The sequence below is a fragment of the Triticum dicoccoides genome, chromosome 4A (genome assembly GCF_002162155.2).
Source record: "Triticum dicoccoides isolate Atlit2015 ecotype Zavitan chromosome 4A, WEW_v2.0, whole genome shotgun sequence".
Classification (NCBI taxonomy): Eukaryota; Viridiplantae; Streptophyta; class Magnoliopsida; order Poales; family Poaceae; genus Triticum; species Triticum dicoccoides.
Window position 1 is genome coordinate 160,443,670 of NC_041386.1, and position 17,259 is coordinate 160,460,928.

General features: G+C 46.8%; 1 protein-coding gene and 1 long non-coding RNA gene across 2 annotated transcripts; one reads left to right on the top strand and one right to left on the bottom strand.

The window, feature by feature from the left end:
* The first annotated feature begins 1,915 nt into the window (after positions 1–1,915).
* Positions 1,916–17,246, top strand: LOC119285524 (probable RNA-dependent RNA polymerase 2). The gene is made up of 4 exons (XM_037564817.1): positions 1,916–2,584; positions 9,729–11,632; positions 11,894–12,044; positions 16,160–17,246. Exons 1-4 carry the CDS (start codon positions 2,036–2,038, stop codon positions 16,958–16,960), a joined length of 3,405 nt encoding a protein of 1,134 aa, XP_037420714.1. The 5' UTR covers positions 1,916–2,035; the 3' UTR covers positions 16,961–17,246.
* Positions 3,221–8,706, bottom strand: LOC119285526. The gene is made up of 2 exons (XR_005139507.1): positions 7,544–8,706; positions 3,221–3,562 (listed from the first exon to the last, which is right to left on the bottom strand). It is a non-coding gene; the product is annotated as an uncharacterized LOC119285526 (long non-coding RNA).
* Positions 17,247–17,259: the final 13 nt, after the last annotated feature.

Here is a 17,259-nt window from a genome sequence, read left to right on the forward strand (position 1 = left end):
GCGAGTCGGGGAAGAAAACCTTGACTTTTCCCCTGACGATGTGGGCCAGCCGCGCTTTTCCCTTGCGCCGGAGCCCCCAACTGCCCCCAGCGCACTAGGTTCGGTCTGTGATCGCCGGGCGGAAAAAAGGCCCGAGCCGGCGTTTTTCGGCATCCTGGGGACGCGACTGGGCCGATTTTTCAGCGTCGGCGTGAAAAAAACGCCTGGGGAGGCCTTTCTGGGGGCGCGGCTGGAGCGGCCCAGTCGCGTCCCCAGGAGCCCGATTTTCGTCGGCCTGGGCCGAATTTAGCGCCGGCGGATCCAGGCCGAACCCGGCGCGCTGGGGGGCGCCGGGGTGAGCAGTTTTGGCGCGAAAGAGCCGCGGGCCCACCGCATCAGCGACACCGCGCGTCATCTTTCCCGAACGTCTCGGTTTCCCGTGGGGAATCAATGGCAAGGCTGTTGCCGGTCAGCCTTACCAGTGATTCCTCACGGGCGGCGCTTCACAGGGCGGCGCGCCGACGCCTCCCCTCCCTCGCACGCGTACACACGGGGCGGCGCTGTTATATAAGCCGGTGGCCTCCCTCGCCTCTGTCTACACCAGCCACACCCGCCCTAGCCCGCTCTCTACCTCTGCCGAGCGCCGCCGCCGAGCCATGCCTCTCCCGAGCGCCGCCGCCGAGCCCTCCCTCTCCCTCCCTCCTTCTCCCGATGGCCGAGCGGTTCCCCGGCGATGAGGCCGCGACCAACGGCTTCGGCCGCCGATTGCTCCGCGAACAGGAGTCTTGGCTCCTGTTCCAGGCGAACATTCCGGCGCTGCCGGACATGCGTGCCGGGCCGACGGGCTGGAAGCTCAGCAACGGGGGAGTGCCCATTCCCCCGTTGCCCGACGTCGTGGCCAAATCCGGGTACTTCGCCGAGGAGGTCGACGTCGTGCGCGCCTCCCTCACTGCCGCTTAACTCTCCCTCCCCCAGTACGCCGCCAACAACCATGTGGCTTGGGCGGCGTACTTCGAGCGCCGTCAGCAGCAGCGGCTGGCGTCCACCAACGGCGCGGCGGTCGTCGGCGGCATGAAGAACAGCGAGGGGCACCGCATGTGGTGTGGCATTCCCCGCCGCACACTCGAGGGTGGCAACAACCCGCCGTTGGCGTACCCCCCGACGAGGGCGGCCGCCACGGCCACGGCTCACCGCCGACGCGACGGGCAATTGTTGCCCAGGAGGTTCGGTGCCTCCTCTTCTTCCTCTTCATCACGCTCTTCTTCGCACTCCTCCGGCTCTCCGGCGTTGCTCGGCGTCAAGGCCGAGCCCACGGCGGAGACGCCGCTCGGACGGCGCACTCGCAGCGCCGACATCGTCATCAACGAGGGCGGCCGGCGCGCCTCCTCGTCGGCTCCTCCTCCGCGCTTCATCAAGCCCAAGACGGAGCCGGGGCTCGTGCCGGTGAAGACGGAGCCGGGCCTCCTCCCCGCGGTGAAGACGGAGCACGGCGGCGACGTCGAGCTCGACGACGACGCGGTCCTGTAATGGGCGCGCGCGGACTCCCTGAAGATGGCGAGGGAGCGCCAGTGCGCCGCCCTGCAGCGCTTCGCGCAGCGTCGCCGGGGCCGCGATGAAGGAGGCGTCATCGTCATTGAGGACAGCGACGACGCCGACGCGCCGCCGCCACCAGCCCGCGTTGGCGACGCCGATCAGGGTTCACCAGGGACGGCCCCGTCAAGGAGGAGAAGCCCGACGACGGCGGCGACGACGGCGACTACTCGGAGTTCAGCCAGTTCCTTTTTTAGATTAGTTATCTATTTTGTTATATAATGAAAATCCGCGAACATGTCTAATATATGCCCAAGTTTATCAAAATTTAGTCGTGTTTAGCCGAATTTCGCCAAACTTAGCCGAAATTTGCTATATTTTTTTTTAATCGCGCCTCGGACCAACTCGCCCCAGGGTTGTGCCGGCTCACCCCATGCGGCGATTTTAGGCACACCCTGCCGGGCAACGGCCGGAGATGCTCTAACCCCGCCGGAACACCAAATCCTTCAGTCCCCCCTACACTCCAATGGCGACAGCGTTGTCGGCGCCCGTCTCCACGGCGACGGTGCGAGTTTTCAATATCCCGCCCTCCGCCGTCGCTAAGGAGCTCCTAGCCTTCTTCAATTCCGCCGTCGTCGCCGCCGGCGAAGCGTACGCCTGCGAGATCGCCGCCGCCCGACGCGGCTGGCTAAGCCGAGGCAATGGCAGCGTTCAGTTCGATTCCACCGCCACCGCAACCCTCGCCGCCGAACTCGTCTCCTCCGGGCGCCTACCCCGCTTCCTCGGCTCCCTCCTCTCCGTCTCCCCTGCCCCCTCGGACCTTCTTCCCCGCGCGCCGGACCTTTCTCTCCGCGTGGCCGACGCCCGCCTCCTTGTAGGCAACCGCGTCGCCGAGCGCGAATTCGAGGCGGCTGACTCTTGGGACAGCGTGCGCGTGGAGGTCATCCCGGGGAAGCGTCGCATAGACCTGTACCTGAATCACGATTCCAAGATGTACAAGCTTGAGGTGTTCTTCGAGGACATCAGGAACTGCTACCAGTGCAGCTTCGATGGGGCCGGCGCCATCTTGCTTCAGGTAAGCTGCTCACCGTGTTACTGTGATGCTTCTGTTTTTCCTTTGTACATTATATATTAGTCAGACATCGCGGTTACAAGGCGAGGTAGAAATTTGCAAATGTTAAGACGCATTTGCCTGTTACAGATGAGAATCGTGAAAGTGAAGTGTGATCTGATAGTTTTATTTGAAGAAAAGGATGGTGTGCAGACAAACAGTAGGTTTGATATGCATGGTGTAAGAAAAGGATGGTGTGCAGACAAACAGTTGGTTTGATATGCATGGTGTAAGAAAAGGATGGTGTGCAGACAAACAATAGGTGTGATATGCATGGTGTGCATACCTTGATTTAACTCAGTGGTATGGCATGCGACTGGAATTTGTGAAACGTGAGTACAGTGGTGACTGAATTTCAGTTGTTTGTTCTCAAACTTTAGTTTTTGTTTGTTATGGTATATTTAGGGTGTGTTTGTTTGGGCTGCAACTTCTTTGGCTGCAGCTGCAACGGCTCCTGCTGGAAGGAGCAGCTGTAGCTGCTAGCTTTTTTTTTTTTTTAGAACCGGGCTTTTTACCCCTTTCCATTGCAGAGAACGGAAATACAACCAGTTCAAGCGAGAAGGACAGGAGGAGGGAAAGAGGTATAGCGAGTTCTAGCACTACCAGGAAACCCACCATACTCGCTCGCCGTCGAAACGAATATCATGGGGCGAAAACCTGGATAGCACGACATTACATCTATCCTATTACATCCTCAAAAGATCGGATCAAGTATCAAAACACAGTTGCATTCCAAGAAGACAGAAAACAATCTTCTCCGGGGGGAAGCAGTATCGAAATCGCGCGCCTGTCATCTCTTCATCCAGCGCATCTCCAGAGAACATCAGGCACCTTGGATTGGTTGCTTGACAGCACCACACATCTTCATCAACTGCATTGTGCCAGTCCTGATCATCTCAGCTCCAGCGCGAAGCTCCTTGGCGTCCTCTCCTTGTTGTAGCCCTGTCCAGTAGAGTAGAAAAGAGCAGAGAGAAAACACAATCTCAAAGGGAGTCTTAATTTGTTTCTTTTCAAAAGTAGCTCGATTGCGTGCCAGCCAAATGGCCCAGCATACGGCCGCTAAGCCCACTGTATAAAACTTTTGCTTCCCAGGAAGGAATTTGTGACACCACACAAAGTATTGCCAATAGTTCGACGGACATCTATCAGTGCCAAGAACTACTCCAATAGATCGCCAGACAATTCTGGCCACAGGACAGGTAAAGAACAGATGTTGCACCGTTTCTATCTGTTTGCAGAAAAAGCAACAGGGATTCCCTGTCCATTTCCGTTTGCTCATCACTTGCCTAGTAAGGACTGTGTCTTGCGACATTTGCCACAGAATTTTTTTGATCTTAAGAGGGATCTTGGCTTTCCAAATCCATCTATAATGGCACCCACTTAGAGGTTTCTCCAACATCTTATACACTGACTTAGTGGTGAACTTGCCATTCTGGTTGAGTCCCCAAAAAATACGATCGGAATTCTATTAACTACAGCACGCATATCTTCCCACTGTTTGGACAGCTCAGGGGTAAGCCTACATCGGAACATAGAGGCGTCATCAAGTCTATCTCTATTGTCCAGGGTACTCGTTGGGTAATTGCAGATCTCAAACAAGCGCGGATATTGATCCTGAAATGGGATCAACCCATTTATTGGATCTTTCCACAGTCTAATCAAGTTCCCAGCACCAGTTTCAATCTTTCTGCCCATCATATATATGTTTTTAATCTTGAGCAAGGCTTTCCAACAGGGCGAGTCGGAGAATTTGGGAGAAACTTCAGCAACAGAGGTGTTGCGAAGATACCTGGCCCGGACTATATCCTGCCATAGCCCGTTTTGTGTCTCTAACTTCCACCACCATTTAACCATGAGGCTAATATTTTGCTTTCTAAGATCTTCTATACCTAACCCCCCTTTGTCTTTGGATCTACATATCTTGCTCCACTTAACAAGATAGTATCTCCTTTTTTTGTTGCAACCTTGCCAAAAGAACCTGCATCTGTGTTTATCTAGCCTCTCAATGAAGGTTTTATTCATGAGCCACATAGACATGTGGTAGAGAGAGATCTGTGTGACAACAGAATCAAGCAGAGTGTGTCTTCCCCCCCATTGAGGCAGCGTTGCCGATCCAGGCCTCGAACCTCTTTAGGTATTTACCAACAATAAACTCCCAATCAGAAGTTTTTAGATTAGCATAACTCACAGGCATCCCCAGGTATTTGAGTGGGAAGCTGCCAACCTCACAATTAAAGATTTCTGCGTATTTATTCACCACACTTTCATCTCCACCCACAGTGAGAATCTCACTTTTCTGAAAGTTAACTTTCAGGCGAGACATCATTTCAAACATATATAGTAGCAACTTCAGGTTGACAGCCTTATCAACATCATCTTCAATACAAATGATTGTATAATCCGCATATTGCAGGACCGCCACCCCATCAGGAATAAGGTCGGCAGCCAAGCCCACAATAAGTTTGTTTTTTTGGGCATTTTTGATCATTTTAGTGAGGCATTCAACTGCTAGATTGAACAAGAAAGGAGAGTGTGGGTCCCCCTGCCTTACCCCTTTTTTGCTTTGAAAATACGGCCCAACACTACCATTAAGCTTGATGCTAACTGTCCCATTATGCAGTATCTGTTCAATCCATCCGCACCAAGTTTTATCAAAGCCCCGCATCTTGTGGCATTCTAGGAGAAAGTCCCAATTCACCTTATCATAGGCTTTTTCAAAGTCCAACTTAAGGACAATTCCCACTTTCTTCGTAACATAAGTGTAGTTAAGGATTTCATGGAGGGACAGGACACCGTCCATGATATTTCTCCCTTTTACAAAGGCGTTCTGAGTAGGGCTAATGAGTTTGTTTGCATATATGGCAACTCTTCGGTCAAGGACTTTGGTGATCAACTTATATGGGCATCTCAACAAGCAAATAGGCCTGAATTGTTGGATTTTCTCGGCTCCAGAAACTTTAGGGAGCAAAGTAATAATTCCATAATTAAGTCGCTGAACATCCAGAGTCCCTTGGTGGAAAGCTTTAAAAAGGGCTATAATGTCATCTTTAACTATATCCCAGCACACCTGATAGAACTCAGCAGGGATATTATCGGGTCCAGGGGCTCTATTAGGGGCCATGTCAAATAGAGCCTCCTTGACCTCCTGTTATGTAAATTCTCGGCAAAGATCTTTATTATCTTTTTCGAATAATTTCTCTTCAGGCGACCAAGTCCTGGATCAAGATGGATCTGGTTACCAGGGGCTGGTCCGAACAGTTCTTTGTAGAACTCAGTGGCATGTGCAATCAAATTGTCCGTGCCTTCAATCAATGTCTCTCCCATTTTAAGTGATTGGATTGCATTTTTACGTTTCCGCCCATTAGCAATTTTGTGATAATAGTCAGTATTCAGGTCTCCTTTGAGCAACCAGCGCTCATGAGACTGTTGAAGCCAAAATATTTCCTCATTTACCAGGAGCTCATAGAGCTCAGCGTTGATATCCATTTTTCTACTATATAAGTCAGGAGGCAACATATCTTCTTCTTCCAGTTCCTCAAGCATAGCTAGTTCCATACATAAGTCCTCTTTCCTCTTCTTATCGTGACCATACTTATCCGAACCCCAACCTTTGAAATAAGTTTTGAATCTTTTCAGCTTGATATTCAGGACATCGATTGGATCTGACGAAGCAACATTCCTAGCCCAAATCCTCCTCACAGTGGGCAGGAACTTGTCATCATTGATCCAGGACAGATTAAAGCGAAATTCACGGGGTTTCGGGGCTTCGCGTCCCTCTTCCCCGGAGGACAACAGAAGTGGATTATGATCAGAAATCTCCCGAACTAATTTCCTCACAGAGACCAGTGGGAAGATATCTTCCCAGCATTCAGACATAAGGATTCGGTCTAGTTTTTCTAGCGTGGGATGAGTCTGGTTGTTGGTCCAGGTATATTTCCCCCCACTGATATGAATTTCCCTAAGAGCTAGTGTATTGATAATGGAGTTAAACAGGTCAGTGGCTTTGCTGTTCACCATCTTCTTATTCTTCTCTCCCGAATGTCTCAGGATATTAAAGTCTCCCCCCACTATGTAGGGCACGGTCATGCCACTACAAAAGGATGCTAGCTCAACCAGGAATTCATTTTTGAACTCATCATGTGCTGATCCATAAACTACCAGTAAACCCCACTGTATTTTCTTCTTTTTGTCATACAGCACTAGTCGTAACACATATCTGCCCTTAGCACAGGATACTATATCAAAAGTATCTCTCCTCGCACCGCATAAAATGCCCCCAGATTTGCCCACAGAGGGCACCCAATTCCATTGGAATCAAAGGGGTCAATTCTTCTCAAACACTTAGGTGTGAACTCTTTCTTTATAGTTTCTTGTAGACCCATGAAGTCAAGGGAATGGTCACTAATCATGTCTGAGAGGCAGGTGGCCATCCCTTTCTTGCCCACCCCTCGACAGTTCCAAATGAGGCCTCTCATTTGGAACGTTTTTTGTGGAATTTGGCCCGAGTAACCCTACCAGGAGACGGGGCAGGGTTACATAACAAATCTTTCTCAGCATTTTTTCTTTTCTGACTCCTAGTCACAGGCCTAGGAATTTTGACATTAGATTTACTATGCCTTTTCTTCTTAGGCTTAACAGAAGAAACACGCTCATAAATATGTTCTTCCTGGTCTAACCATTCTAAATTCACAGGGGTATCCCTGCCCAAACCATCTGTCACAATCAAGTTATCCTGCTCTTTTTCAGTATTATTATCTTCTTTTTTATCTTCTAATTCTTTTCGGGCGCATTCAAGCTCTCTAATAATGTCAACAACAACGAAATCATCATTGGGTATTTCTATCCCTATCTTATTAGCTCTGCTAATCAACTCATTATCAGAAAGCACATCAAATGAATTTTTGAAAGCAGGAGTATTATTACCTTCCAGATTTTTCTTACTAGCCATTTTCTTGGCCTTGTCCTGCATTCCAGAGATGTTACGCTTGCTGAATCTCAGTGGGGCTTCAGGTGCTAGCGGAGGAGTGAGAATGATCTCTTCAATGCTTTCAGAGGATGGGAGTTGTACCACATAGCTGCATGAAGTCTTTAGCTGCTAGCTGCGGCTGGAAGGTTGGAGCTGAAGTGCAGTCGTTTGGTAGTTATGCTGTAGCAGCTGCGGCTGTTGCTGAAACGTGTTGAAATAACCAGAACGCCCTCTGTTGCTTTTTAGGTAGGGTTTAAGTGCTGATTATACTATTTTAACAGTAAATGGCTCGATTAAGAGCTCTTTTTGTCGCAGATGGTCAATTTTCATAGATTTTGACCTGAAATCACACAAGTTTGATGGTAAAGGCAGTGTAGTTAAATGAATATGATGTATTAGACGTATGATAATAAATTCCCCACTGACATATTAGACAGTTGCAAAGGTGGCCGCTCGAACACATAAAGGATGACCACACCAACAAATATTACCACATTCTAGCAGGGAGCCTTGGCAGCCAGCAGGCACACACGCAAGCACACACTGGCAACACATGTAGCATACGCAGGACACACACACAGATCACGCACACAGACCATGGACGCCAGGCGCACATGCACGCACGCCGGCCAACCGCACACGCCGGACACGACACTCGCTAGGCAAGCCCATAAGAGCACGCACACACACCGGAGATGGCTGGAATGAGCTCGGCGGCCAGAGGGGCTAGGCCGGGAATGCCTGAGGAGCAGCATGACGTTGACATGGGAAGGACCAGGTGGAGCCGCACTGGAACGACGTGTGTCGTCGCTCGTTGGCAAGCAAAGGCATGCCCGGGGGCTCGCTAGCAGCTGCGCGTGCGCAGTGTTGACCCGGGAAGGACCACCACCGATGCAGCCATCTTGGCTCGATTCGGCACGGAGGAGGGAGAGGAAACTTGGACGACGACCGTCGTTGGCGAGGAAACTCGAGGCGGTGTCCGTCGTTGCCGAGGCAACTCGTGACGGCGGCGCTGTTGCCGAGGGATCTCGGGGCGGCGGGAGGGAGTAGCGGGATCCGCGGCGGCAGCCAGTGGGGTCGGTGGCAAGAGGGATTCGCGGGCTCCGTGGCAGTGGCGGGAGGGACACTGCTGTGAGAGAGATGAGAGGGACAGAGGGGAAAACTGCTTGGGTCGATGGGAACTGATCAAACCGGTAAGGGCATTTCTGCCGTAGTATGTGATTTTGTGGGAGGACAAATCGGTCATTGGTCACTTTTGAGCCGGCTGCGAGCAGAAGCCCGATTTCTCACCTGTGGCTTCTGCTCAATTTTTTTTCGGAGCGCTCCATGGGAGGGCTGCGTGGAGCTGGTGCAAAAACAGCCCGTTTGTTTGGGCCCTGTCTTTTTTGGGCCAGAAGCTGTAGGAGCCAGTAAAAAGAGCCAAAACAAACACACCCGAGTCTAAAACATATAGAGTTGTTTCACTACGTGATGTCCTAACTATCCAAACAGTTGCTTGTTTTTAGACATAACTATATTTAGTTAATGGGCTTTCAGAACCCTGGCTCGTACGAAATTATGTCCTGTTGGATTAATGAATTGGATGTGCCTTCTTTTTCTTTCCAATGCATGTGGTGGACAAATTTCTGGAGCATTTAGTGCCAAAATAGATAATATGCGCTACCAGTTTTTTAACTATTTATATGTCGGGAAATGTTACAGCAAGATATTGTATGGATCTACTGGTATCCAGTATGTCAAATGTGGGAACATCTTGTGGTTGAACTTTGAAAAAGGAAGCTCTAGTTGTACTTCCTCCCTCAATACTTGCGTGCGCTGAAAAATTGGCAAATTCTCGAGTCAGTAAACTAGAGTGAACCATCACAGTAGTCTGGTTTGCAATTATGCGTTAGAGCCCATAAAGTAAGATGGATAGCGGTGCTACTTTTATTTCCACTCCGTTGGTGGTTACTAATTAGAGTGAAATGGATATGAAGCTTACCTGATGAATACGCATCACCGTTACTTTTCTAAATTTACTGATTGTCATACTTCTTAGACTATAAGTTGGGCAGGCGCAACTCACTTTTAATTCTTTCTATAATTCTGCAGTTGGTAAAATATATATTATCTTGACTAATGTTAATTTAATATTTGTTTCAGCTCATGTATGCACCAAGAATATACACAACAATTTCTGGGCCTGCAGTTTATTCAAGGTTCTCAGATGACCGCTTTCATGCATGCAAGGAGGATGTGAAGTTTACCTGGGTCAGAGCACTAGATTTTACACCTAACCACTCTTTTGGGAAGTGTTCAACTATTGCCCTCGTGCTCGATGAAGGTGCACCGGTGTCATTTATTCTCAACAGCTTACCTTTCTCAGGAGAGTTAGGGGAATTGGTCATTTCTTCAATGGAATTTTTTGGCCCGTCGTCCAAAGTCGTTCCCCTTGTTGACTGCCCAAGTGGTTGTTCAGTGTCGTATGAAGTTCTTTTTCGTCTCAATTCTCTTGTTCACATGGGGAAGATAGTTGCCAAACATGTTAATGCTGATCTGTTTAAAGCTCTTGAAGAAATACCAGTTCATATTTCAACGAGGATTTTTGAGAAAATGAGCAAGTTAGAGTTTACATGCTATGGACCTTTGCAATTCATCCAGCAGGAGGCTCAGAGCAGGAATAGGAGCCACAATGCTTTGCTTTCCAGTAAGACTGAAGGTGAAGGAAAGTTAATGATGTGTTACAGAATTCACATCACTCCATCCAAAATATACTGCTTGGGACCTGAGGAAGAAGTTTCAAATTATGTGGTTAAGCATCACAAACAGTATGCTTCTGACTTTGCTAGAGTTACTTTTGTCGACGAAGACTGGAGTAAGCTTTTTCCAGATGCTATCTCAGCTAGAACTGGACGAGGGTTCTTTTCTCAACCCTTGAAAACTGGCCTATATTATCATATTTTATCCATCCTGAAAGAAGGATTTTGCATTGGTCCAAAGAAGTATGAATTCCTGGCCTTCTCAGCAAGTCAACTTCGTGGAAGTTCTGTTTGGATGTTTGCCTCTAATGATTCCCTGAAGGCCGAGGATATAAGAAGGTGGATGGGCAACTTTGAAGAAATTCGATCAGTATCTAAGTGTGCGGCTAGAATGGGACAGCTGTTCAGCTCCTCCAGACAAACACTTGAAATCCTACCACGGGATGTAGAAGAGATTCCAGATATTGAAGTCACAACTGATGGCACTAAATACATATTTTCTGATGGTATCGGGAAGATCTCTGAGAGATTTGCTAAAGAAATGGCTTGCCGAATTGGATTAGACTATACTAACCCTCCTTCAGCTTTTCAAATAAGGTATGGTGGCTACAAAGGAGTTGTTGCTGTCGACCCTGATTCCTTTCGTAATCTTTCTCTGCGACCTAGTATGAAGAAATTCGAATCAAAGAGCAGAATGTTTAACATTACAAGTACCAGCAAATCCCAACCATGCTATATGAATCGTGAAATTATCTCTCTCCTTTCAACTTTGGGGATAAGAGATGAGATATTTGAGTTGATGCAACAAGATGATATGCGTGAATTAGATGAAATGCTGACCAACAGAGAAGCTGCTCTCTCTGTTCTGGGGAAAATTGGTAGTGCAGAAACGAAGACAGCATCGAAAATTTTACTGCAAGGTTATGAACCAAGTTTAGAGCCTTACCTGTTGATGATTCTTAAGGCCCATCAGGATAATAGGCTGACTGACATAAGAACTAGATGTAAGATTCATGTTCCGAAAGGCCGTGTTCTTATTGGTTGTTTGGACGAAACAGGTGAATTAGAATATGGTCAAGTGTACATCAGAATTTCAAAGAACAGCAAAGAGCAGAAGGATAATTGTCAACCGTATTTTTCTGAAGATAATGGGACAGAGAAAACAGCAGTTGTTGTTGGAAGAGTTGCAGTATCGAAAAATCCTTGTCTCCATCCTGGTGACATCAGAGTACTTGAAGCTGTCTATGACCATGGATTGTACGCTAAGAACCTGGTTGATTGTGTTGTCTTCCCTCAAAGAGGAGAAAGGTAATGCCGTATGCTATACTGAAACTGAAAGACGATCATCTAGAGTTTATATTGCTCTGTCAATGCCTTCAGAGGAGCTCAAATCTCTACTGAAGTGTTTGTCAGCGTGTTCCTTTCCATGTTAGATAGATATCCAATCATGTTACATACATACATCTCTACCTATTGATGGATGTTGCCACTGCTTGCTTTCTCCTTCAATTAATCTTTGATGTTTAATAGGCCTCGTCCATATAGACTTTAATCTTTGATGTTAATCAGGCCTCATCCAAATGAATGCTCCGGGGGCGATTTGGACGGTGACCTCTATTTTATCACTTGGGACGAGAAACTGATTCCAGAGAAGGTTGATTCACCTATGGACTATACTGCAGCAAGGCCACGCATAATGGATCATGTTGTTACACTTGAGGTATGTTCCTTACTGTTTATTCATTTTAATTTCTCTTCCTAGGTTGTTGCCGCTAATTTTAACGAAGATTGTCTTATTTGACCAATATCAATTTTTATACTTGCAACTGCAAATATAATCAAAATATCAGTTTTTTACAGTCTGTAGCATTTCAATAGTACTAGAAGAAAATGCGCGCTTCGGCGCACCGTTTTCCATTGTTATGCCATGTTTCCTGTTATAAATCATCAAAGAAAGAATTCTTTAATAAAAACTTCTGATGCAAACAAATCACGTGCTAACATCATTCATTTTGAACAACTTCTTTCTATTGCTTGCCTATTGGTTCATGGGCTCCCAGAGAGCCTGGCAAGATATATTAGCTAGATTTTGAAGTTGACAAAATGGGAAAGAAAAACTACAGTGTGGGATCTAGTAGACTGGACTACGAAGCTGACCTCCTGGAAGCATCGATTAGAATAAAGATGATCTTGAATAACATAGCCAGTAAAGAAACCTAAACATGCAAACAAGTTTGGGACCTGAATCAATTGAGCTTCAGTGAGATGAGTGAAACCAATGGCATTGGCAACCTCCCAATAAATTCTATTGTCAGACAGATCATCATTCGCAGTATAAGTAGGAAGTTATCCAAAGTTACCTTTAGTATCAACATGAGCGTATAATAATATAAAAATTCATAAGTGTCACAAGACCATCAAATAAACTTACATCTTCAAGCAAGCTTGATTCCTCGGGAGCATTCATCAAAGCATAATCACGCAATTCATGAAATATTATTCTTCCAGAACCAAAAGGACAGTGGCTATGTCTTGCACAGTGCACATACTTTCAGAGACGCTATGGAAGTATATACTCCCTCCGTTGGAAATTACTTGTCTCGGAAATGGATGTATCTAGAATTAAAATACGTCTAGATACATCCATTTCCGAGACAAGTAATTCTGAACGGAGGGAGTAGATAAAAGAAGGGTCGTTCCAAAAAGTAGAGATTTTATTATGTCCAATCATATAAACTTTCTGAGATAAATCTTTCCCATGTCAGATAAGGCACATCCACAAAAGAAGAGTATATTTTTCGTATCAACCTGCAAAAACAAATTAATATGCATCTTACAGTAGACTGCTTGTGTATGCGCAACTCACCATTGTAATGGAAGGTGCTGATTACAAATTTAAATTATAAACACCCAACCAAACTGCCGCCATGCGGAGCACAGCGACGTAGAAGCCCTCACGCCGATGTGTCAGTTTCCAGTCACACAATGGCAGCAGCAAAGTGTATCCTGCACCCGACCGTTTTCCTGCCTGTGTTTTCCCCCTTATCAGCGTAACTGACACATAATTGCAAAAGTTATAGCAAGAAACAAGATAAGGAGCTTACCTTTGAAGTTTGATTGAGTAATTGGAGAGCACTGCATTACAGGTTGTTGAAGCACACAAAAGGAATAAGGTGCCTCTCACTTGGTCAGAAAACATAATATGCATAACAGGTGAAGTAAGTAGAGTTCTGATGGAGGGAAAGAGGCCGACCCCTATAATACTTATGTGATTAGTAGATAATCATACCAAACCAATATCACATCTTTCAAAGATTCATCAGAGTAGAAAGAACCTCCAGGGGAAGGAATGTCAGAGACAAACACACAACCAAAGAGATCTAACTGCAAGAGATAAGTACCATGTGCGGCATTTTAACTGAGGTTTGGAGATCTCTCACATAGTCACATCTTTGAAAATAGCTGCCTGCATTTGTTTTGTTCAAAATAATAAATGGAAGGAACAACTAACAACTTGGTTGATTTGTTTCAATCAAATTATTTGAGGGTCTCTATGGTTATTTCTAATCACTAGTAAATGCGTACATGCAATGCACGTTAATATTAGGCAGTATATTAATTGCATAAAGATAATAGGTAAGATATCATTTTCGTGTTAATTGTGTGATTAGTGCTGACGATGACATGTTGAGCACTCACCATTGGAGCAATCTGAGTCGTTGGATTGACCTTATTTGATGTCTGAGATTAATTGGATCTGCCCCCTAGGGTCTTTTTATATTGGTAGAGATAAAGCTCCTCACATCCCCTTGTTAAAAAGATTAAAATATATGAAAACATCAGTATGTAATCATCACAAGGACTGTAAACCGACAGAAGAGAATACAAATATGACCGTGCATTTATTCAGACCTACAAAAGAGAACTGATATGCAGTATCCACCAGAAATATGTCTCATCTACCCATATTACAGCAATTTGATCAAGTAATTCTTAGCAATTGACATTTATGTTTGCGGAACAATAAAAACAGGGTGAATTATGAATACAACATCAACACTATATATAAGGCTTTGATTTGTAGGTGCACTCGTTAAGAGCAATAAATAGAGGAGATGATGTTTACCAATCAGTGGCAAGTTGCAATGCATGTCAGCCAATTTTTTTGATGTGAAACCTACTCCCTCCGTTCCGAATTACTTGTCGTAGGTATGGATGCATCTAGATGTATTTTAGTTCTAGATACATCCATTTCTACGACGAGTAATTTGGAACGGAGGGAGTATATTCCTAACTCCAGTGCTTTTCTTTCCAAACAGACAAACCTGAAACAATTAGCATGATAGCTCCAGTACTAAGCAAGTACTTGTTGTTCATCTATTTGCATACTGATAAGAGATAAGAAGGCTTCACATCTTTTTTTTTCTCTCTTTCTTTCCATGTTTCTCTCTTTCTTGTCCCGGTGGTCTAATTTTTGACTGCTTTAACTCTGTTAGGTCTGACGAAAAGTTATTTTGTTAAACCACAACATTACCACTTGACAAATCCAGGACGTTATCAATAAGCAATAACACCACACTGAGCCGCGCACTTTCCAAATTTGGTGAAAAGTGCGTCCTTCTTCCAATTCTTTGTAACCTGACAAACATTCTAGTGGTCACTGCTGAAAATTTTGTGATAATATTAGCCTATTTTGAAATTGTGTAACTGAACACATCAAGTACCTGACGGTGTGAATGCACTCAAAATGGAACACCAGCATTCTATATTGCACTCATGTCAAGTTTAATTAAGTTTACAGCTCATTTACTAATTTAGTTGGAGTGGAGAAATAGGGCAAGTGACCTGAAAATTCAAACACTAAGTCTGGCCGGCCACTCCTTTCCTGCCTCTCTGTTTTCTCTATCCCTGCGTGCTAAGTGCCTCAGGCCGATTTCGCCGCACCATGTGAGCCCGAGCTAGAGTCCATCTTCCACACCCCCAATAATCGAACAACCAAAGTTCCATCGGCCGCCACATGAAGACGCGCCAACAACCCTCGATGGATTGTGTGGAACCTATATGTAACTCCATTAAGAGCTATAGCGAACCATCAGATAAAGGATAGGAACTTCACCTTCAGGGATGAACAACTGATGTCGACGTGAATGAGGTAACCACACTACCAAGTAGTTCCTGTGGTTGTTGATGCGGTAGCCGGTTGGAGCAGCACTGCCCCTCGAAGCCCCCACGCGCAATCAATCCAGCAAATCCACAAAGCTGCCCACTGCCTTTTCTCCTCCCCACGCTGTCCATGAAGAGGCAAAAAAGAGGCGTGTCCGCCCCCGCCCCCCTCCCTAAAGCAGCGATCCAGGGCACATTGTGTCAACACCAGCCGACCAATGGGACCAGAAACGATAAAAACCAGATCGCAGAGGGTGTCATATTTCCTGGGAAACTTTAAAGGTAAGTGCACAACAGCCAGAGATAACTGGCTATGAGCGTCGAACTCAGCCAGGATGGCATAACAGCCAACACAGAATTTTGAATGCTTTGAACCAAATATATGCTAGCCACACACAATTAATAACGTTATGTAGAAATGTGGGTACTTATTTCAGAAAGAAAGACATTTTTGCCATCCTCTAATGAAAACAGTTGTGCGCGATGGAGTTTTAAAGTGGTCTTGCCTTTAAAATGTTCTTCAATTTATATCTCTAGCCTTGGTAGGTTCACAACTATTTACCAGTTGGCTCCAATAAGCAGTTCAGAGTTTTCTTCTCGACAAGCAAATGTATTTTCCTTGCCCGACATGTTTATACCTGAAAGCTTACAGAAACATCTAATGAGCTGCAGGAAATTCAGAAGTACTTTGTAGATTACATGATAAATGACTCGCTCGGGGCAATCTCAACTGCTCACTTGGTCCACGCGGATCGTCATCCAATGAAAGCCCGGAGCCCTGAGTGCCTCCAGCTAGCTGCTTTGCATTCGATGGCGGTCGACTTTGCCAAGTCAGGAGCTCCAGCTGAAATGCCGCGGTCACTGAGACCAAAGGAGTACCCCGACTTCATGGAACGGTGGGACAAACCAACGTACATCTCCGACGGAGCTCTCGGCAAGCTCTACCGAGCGGCTGCGAGCCGTATGCAGAGCGCTCCTGCCACCTCGTCCTCGGCTCAACCGAGCCCCGCGTTTGATCCCGACCTGGAGGTCCCTGGCTTCGAGGAATTCCTGGCATCCGCAGAGGAGTGCTATGACCTGTACGTGGAGAAGCTGAGCACCCTGATGGTCTACTACGGCACGGAGCACGAGGACGAGATCCTGACTGGCAACATCCGGAACAGGCTCCTGTACTTGAAGAAGGACAACAAGAGGTACTTCGAGATGAAGGACCGCATCATCGACTCTGTCGAGGGCCTGCACAAGGAGGTGCGGGGTTGGTTCATGAGCTGCCCGAAGGCGGAGGCGGCGAGGAGGGCCTCGGCGTGGTACCGGGTGACCTATCACCCGGACCACCGCCGGCCTGGAAAGAAGCAGTTCTGGAGCTTCCCGTGGATCGTCTGCGACGAGCTGCTGAAGATCAAGGAGTCCAATAAGCGGCGCAGGCAGCAGGTGGACGACGCGGCGGCCTGGCTCGTCCTGCCAAGTGATTAAGTGGGAGTTGGCAAGAAGATGTAATAAGTGGTAGCCGCACGGTGTATCACAGGCAAGCTGTCTGATGATTGCACTGCTGCTATGTAACTGTACATATGTAGTGTAAAACTCTGGGGCATGACTGCGGTGCAGAGTGCAGACCATTGTGAGCTGAGCTGAGCGCCAGAGTTGTGCCTGCCTCGCTCGTATGTGTGTGACTGAAATGGACCGTGCTTGGTATGTGCCTGCCTCGCTCGTACTGTATGTGTGTGGCTGAAATGAACCGTGCTTGGTCGTGTTGGTGGAACTCACAAGGCATT